The following is a 13,198-nucleotide window of genomic DNA, read 5'->3' as shown; positions in this document are numbered from 1 at the left end:
CGCACCGCAGCTGCCGTCCCCTGTTTTATAGTATTTTATATACGTATTCTATGGAGTATATTATACATGTATTCAAAATAGATAACTTTTCTATGTAACTCTGGCCTGTAGCAATGCTGCTCCTGCAGTGCCAGCATCCATGAGGGCCACGGAGTCAGTGGTGGTCATGCTCCCCATCAGCAGCACAGCCCAGCTCAGCACTGCTCCTTGAACCCATCGCCACAACCCCTAAGGAAAATTTGGCCAATTTCTGCTGCTTTTCTTGGATTTGAACATTGCCTCCCCCACCTGCTTTTGGTTGGAGTCTCCCTCTAGGAAGAAAGAGGAAGAAACCCAAAATTTGGGGAAATGGCTGCTCAGCATTGCAGGAAACCCATCAGGGGTTTTTTTGGAGGGGTGGGGATTCAATGTCCTTCAAAGTGTAACAGGTTGGAAACCAGCCCCCACCTCCACCTTTTTCTTCCTTCACTTCACGTAACAGGAATTGAAGATGTAGCCTCAAATTGGAGATTTCTAAAAACACAGACCGTTGTATCACAACAAGCAACAACAGGCTGGTCTGCCCCCAGCAGCTTGCCCTGATCTGAGGCAATCGATAGATAGAAAGATGCCCTCAGCTCTTCCTGGGCTAAAGCAGCCATTAATTACAGTTTAATACGTCTGCAGCACTCCCTGTGACCACTCCCTGCAATTACTTTGATTGCAAAACCACACATATTTTTCTTCATGTTTTTGCATTGTGGTTGATAAAATAATCTAAATGCAAAAGAGGGAAAGCCCGGAAACTCCTGCAACTCTGTCTGCCAATACCCTATCCGTTGCCCAGCTTGCAGCGATGGTTAAAGCCATTGCAATAGGTAGTTTAAAAAAAAAATAATCCCCTGTTCTTGCGTGCAGGGAAAAGTTGCGTAGTTGAAAAGACCCATTGGTGGGCTTTAAAGAAACTGATCGCCTCAGTCTCGGTGATCAGAGCTGCCAAGGGATGCTGAAATGCTGGATGTGGCTCAAAGGAACAAGCTGAAACAGAAACACATCCTATGGCGCGATGTGAGAGCTTGTGTCAACCTGATCAGCAGATCAAAAAGAAGATCGGGAGCTGACTTGATCACTGCAAGTAATTAAATGAGGAGGGTATTTTTCATCCTGGCATCTCTTCAGGGAGCAGACTGAGACTGTAGAGCTGGATTTTAGAAGATGAAGCTGAAGCAGGAAGGGTGCTGGTCTCTAAGGCCAGGGTAGCAAGAGCTTGGTTTAGCCTGAAATCTTTTGCTCAAGACCTGAAGTGAAGGATTAGCTTTATCGAGGCTGGTGGATCTTACAGACCCGGCAAGTAAATATTTGTTCCTTATGAGCTGATGTTTCTCATCCCGTACCCAGTCCTCTCTCACCTCCTTCTCGAGGGAGCCTCCCAAAAGAGGGTTTGTTAAACAAGGAGTGAGTTAAAATCTCACCTCAGCCAGGGGAGGAAGCACAAAGGCTGCGCTGAGCAGCGGCCAGGACAATTGCTAGGGTGGCCTCACAAGGAGCAAACCCGATCCATGAAAAACGTCCCCTCTGATGCTCGCAGTGATGAGCAGACACGTCCTGGAGACACCCTACCTGTCCTGCACAAGGGCAGTGGACGGGATGGACATGACTTGAGGTGGGATATGAAGCTGCAGGAGGGCTCCTTTTACACCCAAGCAGTGACACCAGAGCTCGGACCGCCAACAAATGTCACATCGGTCCCCACCCCGGTGAAAAGCAGACACTGGCTGGGTTTGGACATTTGGGGGATCCCTGGGAGGGAAAAATGCTCCTGGGAGAAGGGGGCAGGTAGGCAGCTACCCCTCATCAAAAGCCAAAGTGAACACCTAAATGATTGTCTCCAGGAGGGTGGTGAAAGATGAGGGTGACTTTTGTAAGCCCTGCTCATTAAAAGCAAAGTCAATAATAGAATATATTTAAAAAAAAAAAAAAAAAAAGCTGAAAAAACTTTTCTCAGGAATCATTAAAACCCAGTGCCAAGAACAAGAGCCTGCCCCGGCACCGGCAGAGAGCAAGCGCAGGGCGCCAGAAGAAAACAGCTTCTCAGACAATTTGATGGGAAAGGGGCCAGTGAAAGCTAGAAGCTTATCTATAACTACAATAATTATCATTGTTGGCAGCAGCTGTCGAACGCGAGCCGTCTGAGAGGAACGGGGTCACAGGACTTGCTGTCACAGGGATTTAAAGCCAGCAGCCCGCCGATGCAAAGTGACAGCTCGCCAGCCTGACAAGCGCGGAGCTATTTTGCGTGGCTTTTGTAGAGTCCCGCGAAGGACGTAATAAGTGTGAAGGGGAAAAATGAATTCTGCCGGGAAAGGGACGCGCCCTCTTGAAAAGCCACATTCATTTGAGAAAAAATGCTCCACGCCGCCTCGCTGGAGAGAGGAATCAAACGAGCCATTCACTGCCAGTATAGGCAGAAAGCAAGAGCAAGGGTTTGATTTGCATCTTGCAGAACGCAGTGCTAAATATACACATGTACACAGGGAGCAAAAGCAAGGACATGATGGGTTCACAGAGGGAGACCTGATAATGCACTGACATTGGCAAAGCATTCTCCAAAAAAAAAAGAAGAAAAAAAGCAAGTGTTAAAAATATTCTTGTGCTGCACTACAAGCCAGAGGAAAATCCAGTGATCTCACTGCACAGTAATTTCTCCCAAAGCAAGGGAAACAGGCAAAAAAATAAATCTACAGAGAGAGATAAAGTATCTCGCTGGCCGTAATCTTTCCACGCTGCAAGCCAGACAATGCCTGGTGAGCTTACAAACGTCTGGGCTAAATCAGGGGCCAAGCTCGCAGGTCCTTTCACATGTGAAAGTCTGCTCGTCCCTGTGGTGGCCGCATGAGCGAGGCCGGAGAGCAGTAGCCTGGCTGCAGCGAGCCACCCTGCGAGACCAGTCCCTTTGCAATGCTGGGATCAGGGACCCGCTGCTCTGCCCAGCTTAGGGATGGGCAAAGATGGAAGGGTTTGCCCAAGGTCACACGGAGTCTGCTAGAGATGCAGGGGCTGGACCTGAGCCCGCCAGCAGGATGCTTGGGCTTCGTCCTGACACTGCCCTTCCTTTTAGCCACTTGGCATCAAGAGTAAATCGCCCAAAGGGATTTTGGGGAAACTTGATTGCGGTCCCTTGCAGAAATGGGGGAAGGGGCAGCTTTGGTTGCTGCTGCTGCAGTGCTAGAGAAATGTCTTGCCCAGCTGGCCCCTCTGTCATAGAATCATAGAATCATTTAGGTTGGAAAAGACCTTCAAGATCATCAAGTCCAACCATCAACCATGCCCACTAAACCATGTCCTGAAGTACCCCGTCTACTTGCTTTTTGAATACCTCCAGGGATGGTGACTCAACCACTTCCCTGGGCAGCCTGGGAACATCACTGGACAAACCCCAAAGCACCTCCAAAGCAGCGGCCGGCACAAGCCACTGCTCCCCCAGAGCCACTCGTCCCCATAGGGCCCCGATGCTGTGGGACGTGCATGGGAAAAGCTGGATGAGAGGCCTGGGGACCACCCTGCCGGGCAGGTCTGATCCCGCTTCTCCCCTAGGAAATGACCCAAAGGGGAGGGCAGACAAGGCAGCGGCCTCTGTGTTGCCCTTTTTGTGGGATTAATTACTGGCGACTCATTTCCAGCCATCGCTTTCTTGGAAGAGAAACGTTTGCTGGTGAGATGAAATTTGAAATTAGGACCTTCACTCAGTAAGACATGCAAGATGTCTTTGAAGTTAAGCGCTTGGGTAGCTCCCCTTCCCACCAAAGGGGCTATTTATGTGCTTAACTTTCAATTATACACTTAAACCTCTGGCTGAATTACACCTAACCCCACTCTGACTACACTCAGCTTAAGTACTCCGGGGAGCAGCCAAGCCAGTGCCCCAAATCCCATCGCTTTACTTGCTAATAGCTGGCTGCCATAGACGTACTCATTTGCCTGCTGCTTTAAACTCTGCTTTCATCGTCATCCTTTTTATTTGGACAGCTAGGAAATACGAAAATCCCCAGAAGCAACCCAGAGCAGAAACGGCCATAAACACAGCAATTTTACCACTGAATGCTGCAGCTCATGGCTCGCTGCACTCATCGCTCCCGCTGCCTGCGGGGTGGCAGACCACCTCTGGGAGAGCTTGAAGAAGCACCAGGGACCACGAGTTATCCACCCAGAGGGTTTTTTTTGCAAGCATCAGCCTCTGTATGCTTTCCAGGGAAGGAAACCAGCTGGGCTTCCCAGGCAAGGCACCGGCTCCGCTGACCCACGGTCCAGGAAAACACAGAATTTGGGCACCACGGCTGCAAGCCCAACCTGCCAGCGATGCTGCTCCATCCCAGCTGGTCCTGGGTGGCATAAAAGCTTCTGTCCTTCCAGGCAGCAGAGCGAATATTTCTGAATGGAGCTATATTTGACTGCTGTTGGGATTTTTTTTTTTTTCTGGGTGAGTCAGAAAAAAGTGGCATTTTCTGCTGCTGTTTGTTTTTTTTTCTTTTTTTTTCAAGTAGCTACGCTGATAGTTGATCCTTTCAGACCGCCACAGCCTGGCTTCTCCTTTCTCAGGAGTCAGTCTTACTGGTGTAGTTTATCTTGCCAAAAAAGGCCCTTTTTATCCTCTTGGCAGCAAGCCGGGGATGGGATTAAATTGCTGGTAGCAGTGCTAAGCCCGCCTGGTGAGGGGCGTGCAGAGGCTGTCACCCCAGCAGGGCTGGGCAGCTGGAAGAGAGGGACATCCCCTTCCCAAAATCCAGATGTGGCACAGGACAGCCGCGCAGGCAGCCAGGCCCTGGCCGAATTACGGTGCCGCTCCCCGCACCCTGCCGATACCCAGCCTAACAGAGACCCTCTTCATCTGCCATCAAAAAGCAAACAAAACCCAGGCTGAGGAAGATAAGAGGTGACCTCACCCCCCCTCCCACCCCTTATACAGGCTCACTGGGTACCCCAGCCCCTCTGGGGCTTTTCCAGGGACACTGAATTGCCACATACCCGGTTAATTGCATCTCCTCCCTGTGCCACCCCGCTACAAATGGTGTAAGGCTATAGCTGGGTTCAGGTGTCGCTGGCTCTCCTCCCGCACTGGTTCCTGTCATTAAACCCCCCTCCCAGGGATGAGGAGCACCCCCCAGAGCCCAGGGCAGGGTATCAAGCATCCCCCCACTCCCCAGAGGACGACAAGGCATTAACCATACCTGGAGAGAAGGATATTGCAATTCTGAGCTCTCCGGCCATCTATGACCGAAAGTTCCTTGACTTTATGCCGGGAACTCAAAGTGTCATCGATAGCATCTTCCTTCTACAAAAAAACAAGGGAAAAAAAAAAAAAGAAAGCCTGGAGAAAAGCCATGGAGAAGCAAAGACATTTAGTACTCTCTGGAAATAGCAGCGTGATACACAGTGGGCCCCCATTAATCAGGAGTGTCACCATGGGTTACGGGTAAAACCCATCGCCTGTAACTGAAACACAGTAAGTCATTTCATAAACCAGAGCTGGCTTTGAAGCCACTGGTTAGAAATGTAAATATTTTCTCAGACAGGGAAGATTTAAAAATCTGCAAACACATAGGCGCTGCTGAATAAATAAAGCCGGGCTTTCTTAGCATACATATTTGTGATACTTCATTAAATCCTCGCATGAAATATTTCATTACGGGCTACTGCACACACTCAGCATCACTCTTGTTCTTCACCCCTGCTCCAAACATCTGCAGTCGCCCTTCACGCATCAGTCCTCCCGAGCAAGCTAACCAATACAAGGTACCAGACTTGCAAACGCAACCTGCAGCATTTGCTGCTCTTTTGGTGAAATTCTCCCCAAATAAGGGATTTGAAAGCAGGAATCAGTGTGGCATAAGCACCTACATCTCCTAAGCAGCTGAAATACATTACCTTCAAATGACCAACAATATATCAAATTGCGGTTGTGGGTGAATGGACAGATCTACATAACACCAATTTTGCAGGGTTGCCCAAGGGGTTCATGTTGCCCCCGGTTTTAAGTTACCATATCACACGTTTTAGTAAGGTTAATCAATTAAAAGCCAGCTATTCAATCCTTCTGCAAGGAACACAACCCGGAGCTGCAAGGTGCCACGCACTACGGATCCGCACTAAATGTCCATGAGCGTAAGAGACCTGGCACACAGCCACCGCACGGGTTGAGAGTGAGCACAAAAGTTCCCATTTTTTTACTCTTTTTCTTGTTTGAATGAGAAAAAAAAAAAAAAACAAACAGCTATAAGAAGCGGGAAGCTGCTGGGATGGGTGGTGCAGAGCGAAGGCAGCAGCAGGTGAAGGAAGGTGAGCCCCAAGTCACCTACCAGCCGCTGCCCCTCTCGTGTGCCTTGCCTCCTCTGACCACACCAAAACAGAGGGCTTCAACCCACAGGTACAAGTTTATCTAGTTCCATGTTTTGACAAGCAAAAATGCTCAGGGGTAGGAGCTTCTCTGTGTTAAGCTGCATCTGAAAATTTAACCCCTGGACTCGGATGTTGGCTTCAATGTCCGACCAGACAGCAGAAAGGGCAGCTTCTTACTTACCAGCCTCCCCAGCATCAACTTTCAAGCTGCTCCTCCTGGTGATCTTTGTACCTCTCCGATTTAAAGCCCACTTTGCCGCGTGTTAACCCCCCCCGGCAGCAGCACGGCGTGCGTCCCCCGTGTCCCCAGCCCCGCGCTCGCCCTGCCCTCACCGCTCGCAGGCGCCGAGCTCCTGCGGATGCTCGCTTACCTGTCTGGAGTTACCGTTCACAAAGAAGTCCTACGGCCATAGCAGAAGCATGGAAAAAGGCAGTAAAAACACATGCAGTTCAGTGATCTCCGTGAAACCAAAAGGAATCGAAGCACAGACAAGGGGAGGGTGCAATACGGGGCGGGGGGTGCTTGGCAGCACGGGGAGGCACTCGGGGTCTGCCAGCGCCGAAATAGGGGGGATGGACGTGAAAACGCGGTGAGGATTGAAGGATGTGCAAGGATGGATCAGGCCAAGGTGCTGCTGCGTGGGACGAGGTGGGAGGACGCTGGCCAAGCCCTGCCACCGCTCTGCGCGAGAGTCGGCGAGCGCTGGCCCAAAGGCACAGCACCGCTCAGCCCGCCGTGCCGGGGAAGGAAATTGCTAGTTTTTACAAATCTGAGGGACTGAAATGCCAACGTGACTGCCAGGAAAAACAGGGCTTTCAAGTGGAAATAACGAGAGGCTCATCCCGGAGCAAATCTGGCCGCAGCAAAACTTTACCATTTGCCATGGCAACACGTTTCCCCTCGGCTTCTCCTCCGACAGGGACAACCTCCCTTCTCCAGGGCTCGGCAGCCTGGCTGAATGCCACCCTGATGCCCCACTGGTGCTGTGCTCCTCCAAAGACCTGGTTGTCCTGCTGGGCTCCCCCCACCAGACTGGAAGCATGTGCAGCAAAGCCGGCATCATACATGTGTGCACACACACACACAGACAGAAGTTTTCCCTCATTCCCTGGGCTGCATCTTATTATTTTTTTTTTTGCACTTGGCTCAAGAGACCTCCGTGCGTGGGGAGGGAGGTTTCAAAGGTGCATAAATGGTTGGGTTGTTTTTTTTTTTAAAAAGGGAAGGCAGGCAGTGAGTGGAAGGGGTGGATGGGTCCAAATGCTATTGGTTTACAAAGGCATTTCCCTCCAGCTCCTCCACGCAGAGCTGACTGATGACCCATGTGCCTGGTTTGAGTTGGTCATCCCCAAACACAGCCCCATCACTGCTGCCTTTTTAGAGGAAACCTTGTTTATGTGGGTTTCCCCCCGACCAGCTGTCGAGGCTAGATCAGCCCAGGACCCACACGTGGCTCTGGGCAGGAGGATGGGAAAGGGCTCCGATAGATGCCACCGAAAACCTGGGCCTGGGGAACCAGCACCCGCCGGGGGCTGAGCTGCGCCAATCGCAAGGCCCGTGGCTAAAAATCGATGTGTCAGGCTGTCCTCGAGCCCCCAGAAACACTGTGGCCAACTAGCAGAACAAGATGTGCCAGGGGGCAAAGAAATATCAGCCAAGAAAAGGAGCGACAGACCCTTTCTTCAGCGTGAGGGATGGGTGCCCATGGCTGTGTTACGGGCACCCCGGCGTAGTGCTGAGCGGTTCCTCGAGGCAGCATTGCACCCGTCTGTGTAGACACACGTGTCGAAGAGCTGCCATGACCATCCCCAGGAGCAGACCTCCGGCAACGCCACCACATCGGGGGCTTTGCAAGGAAATGGGGACCTGCAGACCCTGAGTAAGGACACCCAAGCTGCCACTGCTGTACTTCAGGGAGGTCAGATGAAAAACTGTACGATTTAGCTGTACGTGAGGCTGTTGCAAAGGCAGAATTTAACTCTGTGGATCATTTAAGGTTGAGGATCAGTGTTTCATAAAGTAACCTCTTCCCAGCAGGCTCCTTTGTGGGACAGGCACAAACCACACCCACAAGCTGCAATGGGTATCTTCTTGTTCATTTAACTGGCCCTTAATTAGGAAGCCTTCCTTCCATCCCAGTGCCCAGACCTGCCCCACGATGCTCAGACCAGCTCCACACTGCTGGAGAGGAGAAGGACATGGTGGTCCTCCTGCAGTCTCCTGCTCTGGGAGAGGGATGGCTCCTCATGCATTAAGGTAGAGAAAAGGCTTGTTACAAAAACCCTCCCTCTCTGCCTCAAACCAGCCTCATCCCTGCCCCTTTCCCTTGCACGAACTGTGATCCAGCCTCTGCTGCGGGATGGCGGTGTAAGAAGGACTAGCTTTAAATCTGTCACCATCCCCACAAACATTCTCCGCTCCTGTTGCCCCTGGCCCCTGCACAGGTCACTCGCTTGCACGGAGGAGCTGGAGGCTTTTCTTCTTTCATCCTTTTTTGGGAGATGAATTCTTTCCCGGCTCACTGCTAAGCCCCTGGTTCAACAACACCTATTTTTTCCACTTGGCCCTGGCTTTTACATCACTCACCACTGCGGAACCTGCCAGGACTGCCCCAGCCGTGGCACTGCCACTTAATCAGCATCACTCCCAGCCTCTTCCCCTTGCAGGCTCTCAAAACATCCCCTACGGAGGAGATGCAGAGCCCTCTGTAGCACATCTAAGCTCTGATGGCCCTAGACTTGTTTTTCTTCATCACCGCATACACATCCTTAAGCAGCTACCCCTGGTCCTGCTGCGTCCTCACACCACAGCCTGAAACACAGAGCTCCTGTTGGTTTTTCTGGTATATCTAGCAAGATTGGTAAATGCTGGTATTATGTATAGCTGCGGGGATGAGCCTTTCTCTGGGGACAGGGACATCTGCAGAGCATCGGTGGGGAGGATGGGGAGAATATGGGCTCTCCCGACAGCTCTGGGCAAGCATCCGTGCTTCGCTCAGCACGGGGCAAGGATGGTCCCAGGCTGAGCCCCAGGAAGCCCAGAGGGCTCCTGTCCTCCCCGCGTGGAAAGGGCCTTTCCTGAGAGCTGCAGAGCTCGCTTTATAGCTTGTGTTTACGTTCCAGCTTGTGACGTGGGATAAGCATTTAAAGAGATGCTTAAAATTAAGTACATCATCAAGCCTTGGGTCTGTGCACTACTTAGGGATTCCCAGGCACTATGGTAATAAAAATAGGCAAGTCCCATCAACAGCAGCTCCGCAACAGCTACTCGTGGGGGGTCTGAGAGCTCTCTGCACCGTGCACACCTCTACACGCTGCTCCCAAACCCTGCTGGGGTGCCGGCCACAGTGAGGTACCACCCAGCCATGCGATTTTGGAGCCCCGGTGTGCTCAGGGCATGGGCAGGCAGGCAGCCCCTGATGTCCCACGTTGTGTCTGAGGACAAGTGAGAGGTGCGATCACCAAGGAAGTGATTTTCAACCAAGGGCTCAAGACGGGGAGCAGCGAGGAGAAATCCCTACTCCTCCACTGCTTGCTCAGAACAGAAACCAACTTTTTCTAGAGCTCAAAACCGCTGCGAATTATTAAGGCATTAGTTCATCATCCTTCCCTGCAGGGGACAGGCGATTCGCATGGAGGTCCCCCAGCCCCACACCGTATGTGAAGTGCCCCGTGGTGCGTGTGTTATCTCAAGGAGTGTCACTAACCCCACGTGCTGGTGCGTGCTGTCTGCAGAGCCGTGCTGCCGGCAACGCTGGGACACACAGCCAGGCACCCCCACACAGCCAGGCACCCCCTCCCCATGCTGGAACTGCACGTGGGGGCACCCTGGGGACCTGCAGGTCAGCAATCATGTGCCTTCAGGTCCAGGGGGGATGTATCCCATCACTTAACTCACACAAACCGGTGCTACCATGAAGGCTAGATGAGCCACAAGGAACTCATGCGTCATGCTCCCATGGGTGGCTCCAGCCCCAGCAGCATCTCAACAGGTAAGCTTTCACCTCCTCTTTCCCAATCTCCCTTCCAGATGCTCTCGCAGCATCTTCTGCCAGTCCCACCCCAGTCTCTGGCTCCCAGATTCAGCTCCATCTTGGTCCTCATCCCATCTGGGGTGAAAGCCCGTGTCACAGAGCTCCTTGCACCATCTCCCCCTTCTTGCTGGCGCTGAACCTAACCAGCTGCTTCACCCAGCAGGATCTCGGCCAAGCCAAATTATATTTAAATTCCTGCCTGGCAATAATCCGCAGCACACCAGGTGATTCACAGACTCAGGCAGGCAAGCCAGAGGGCGAACTGTCCCGCTGACACACCAGGTTTCTATTCTTGCTTCTCTTCCATTTTCACCTTGTCTGCAGACATGCCCTTCAGTAGGCATGAGTCAAGCTCCAAAAATGCTGGGGGATAGAGCCAGCACTGTGGTCACCTATTCCCGAAACACACCGGGGCAGCACATACTTCTGATGGGTTACTGTTGATATTTGCCCTGCTCTAATCCACGCTGATCTCTCCCTCAATTAGCCTCTGGAAGAGATTAAACTCTCACGTTGTCTAAGGAGCTTATGTGTCAGGTCCACTCCTTCCTGGTACCGTCCCTCTGCCTGAGCCTGGCAAGAAGAGGACAACCTGTCCTCTCCTCCCAGCAACGCAGCCAGACGCTCAGCAGGTAAACATGACTTTTTCAGCCTCTCCCCTTGCTTTTTCTCCTGCCTTCTCAAAAAAATTGCTTTTGCCCGTCGTGGTCCTGCCTGGGGTAAAACAAGTGTCTAATTTTCTTCGTGGGCTTTGATGCCTTCCAAAGTGGGGCCATATTGCTTGAGCAGGAGATTAAAAAGCAGAGACTTTTGCCTGCAGTGTCATTATTTTGGTTTGGGATTTGCTTTTTTGTTCAAAGCTCACATTTTGCTCTGGGCTCACTACAAAAATAAAAGAAGAGATCCACCCATGGTAGATGTGGGCAAAACTTAGTCCTTCTTGGCCAGAGAGGGATAGAAATTTTCCACCCAATACGGAGACACGAAGCAGTTGCTGTTAAGAGCGATCCAAAAATATTACCCAACTGTGGTCACATCTGGGGGCTATTTTCATACATTCCCTGTCTCTTTTTTTTTTTTGTTTTCTTTTGTAATCCATCTTCATGACACACGTAGTCAGGTGTGTGGGCAGGGGCGAACTCAGGCACTCTGAGCTGTGAACGGCCACTTCAATGCAAAAGGCACTGGCATACGGATGAGAGGATAAAGCAGATCAAATCAATCTGCGAAACATGGTGTTGGTATGAAATAATGATGGGAGATGTGTTTTGAGACCACAGGTGAAACCCCGCGACCTCGTAACGGCGGCACCTTGCCCAGATCCCCGCGTGCGCCCCGGGCCAGCCGTTACCTGCTGTCTTTGGTAGGCGGAGAATGTCCTTTCCAGGTCTTCGAGATCCAGGATTTTGAACACTTTTGCATCATCTATGTCGGTCCACACGGTGCCTGCCAGCTTGTTCTGCAAGACAGAAGGAGCATTGCAGGTTGGGGGTCCCCTGCCCACCTACCCTTACATCAGCGGGTGGCCGTCCGGCACACTCCGGTTTCCCTGCCCGAATTATTTCCCGGCTTACCTCTGGCAGCTTGGACCAGTTGAAGGACTTGAGGGCGTTTGTCGGCTGTGGGATGCTCTTCTTCTTGAGGGCCAAGCCCAGAGGTGCTCCGGGGGGAGGCATCACCCCATCCAGGGGTGGGGGTCCAGGGGGGGGTGGGGGACCACCTGGAGGCGGGGGTGGTGGGGGAGGCGGTGGCGGACATCCCCCTGGGGGCGGCGGTGGTGGTGGAGGGGGAAGAAGGGATCCGGGAGCTGGAGAAGGTAAAGGGCCACCAGGAGCTCCTGGTGGCAAGGGAGGTCCTCCGGGGCCGGCAGCACAGATCGCCCTCTGGGAGAGAAAGAGGAAGGGGGACTGGTCATAGGGAGCTGGGGGACACCACCCAAGAAACACCCCCATGCCCATTTTTAATTTTTTTGGCCAAAATTTAACCAGCATAGGAAGTACTCAAAGGCTTTAGCCCTCCTGACTGAGGTCCGATGCAGCTGGAGAGGCAAACTCACCCCATCACCAGGGATGGACATCTTGGTGGCCCTCCCAACAAGTACCTTTCTCAGCCCCCTGTACAGCTCAGCCTTCAGAAATCACCCCATGGTTTTTGCAGGGGGTTTGGGACTGGGCCACAGTATGGAGGAGGTTTGGGGCCTCACCCTGCTCATCTCGTGGAGCTGTGCCGTGAGATCCGCCACCTGCTGCTTGACCTGCTTGTGCTCACTGGACTCTTTTTCCAGCTTCTCCTTCATCTTGTTCAGCGTCTGCATCATTTCTTCCTTCTCCTGGGCCTTGGCATCGCACTCCCGCTCCTTCTTCTCCAGCTTCTGCTGAAGCTCGCTGTGCTCTGAAACAGCCCCACGAGAGCACTTTTGGGTTACAAACACTCCCTTCTGGTAAATGGCAGCACGTGGGGGACTAACCCCCACACTACCCTGCAGAGAAGCTGTGCAGTTAAGACAAGGGAGCGTGTGCTGGCCCTTAATACCCCAGCCAGGGCCTCCCCATGAAAAAATGAATATCTCTTTTGCCCATTTCCCTTGTAAGCCCCATAGCATGACATTATCTCAGCCACTCAATAAAGCCCGCAGAGTCCAACCAGCTAAATACATGTATATGTTATCTGTTTAGCTTACCACGTGCGCTAAGGTTAAAGTTAACGCTGTATATCTCTCCATCACTCACCTTTTCGCATTTTTTCTGCTTGTTCTTTCCACTGCTTCACTTCATTTTCATTGACTAACCTAA

At 52.0% G+C, this 13,198-nt stretch overlaps 1 protein-coding gene across 6 annotated transcripts in view; it reads right to left on the bottom strand.

Annotated features, from left to right (window-relative positions):
• DAAM1 (dishevelled associated activator of morphogenesis 1) overlaps positions 1 to 13,198 on the bottom strand; it is a 98,276-nt gene that overhangs the window by 13,405 nt on the left and 71,673 nt on the right. For 5 of the 6 annotated variants that reach the window (XM_069783181.1, XM_069783185.1, XM_069783182.1 and 2 more), the window contains 6 exons: positions 13,136 to 13,194; positions 12,610 to 12,797; positions 11,981 to 12,289; positions 11,758 to 11,865; positions 6,744 to 6,773; positions 5,205 to 5,308 (listed from right to left, as the gene is read on the bottom strand). In XM_069783181.1, coding sequence (XP_069639282.1) covers positions 5,205 to 5,308; positions 6,744 to 6,773; positions 11,758 to 11,865; positions 11,981 to 12,289; positions 12,610 to 12,797; positions 13,136 to 13,194 — 798 coding nt within the window. The remainder of the gene's footprint in view (positions 1 to 5,204; positions 5,309 to 6,743; positions 6,774 to 11,757; positions 11,866 to 11,980; positions 12,290 to 12,609; positions 12,798 to 13,135; positions 13,195 to 13,198) is intronic. The other variant, XM_069783186.1, reaches the window with a different exon arrangement.

Source organism: Haliaeetus albicilla, chromosome 5 (genome assembly GCF_947461875.1).
Source record: "Haliaeetus albicilla chromosome 5, bHalAlb1.1, whole genome shotgun sequence".
In the NCBI taxonomy this organism is placed as follows: Eukaryota; Metazoa; Chordata; class Aves; order Accipitriformes; family Accipitridae; genus Haliaeetus; species Haliaeetus albicilla.
Note: the sequence above shows the minus strand (reverse complement) of the source record. Positions and strands in the feature narration are given on the sequence as shown.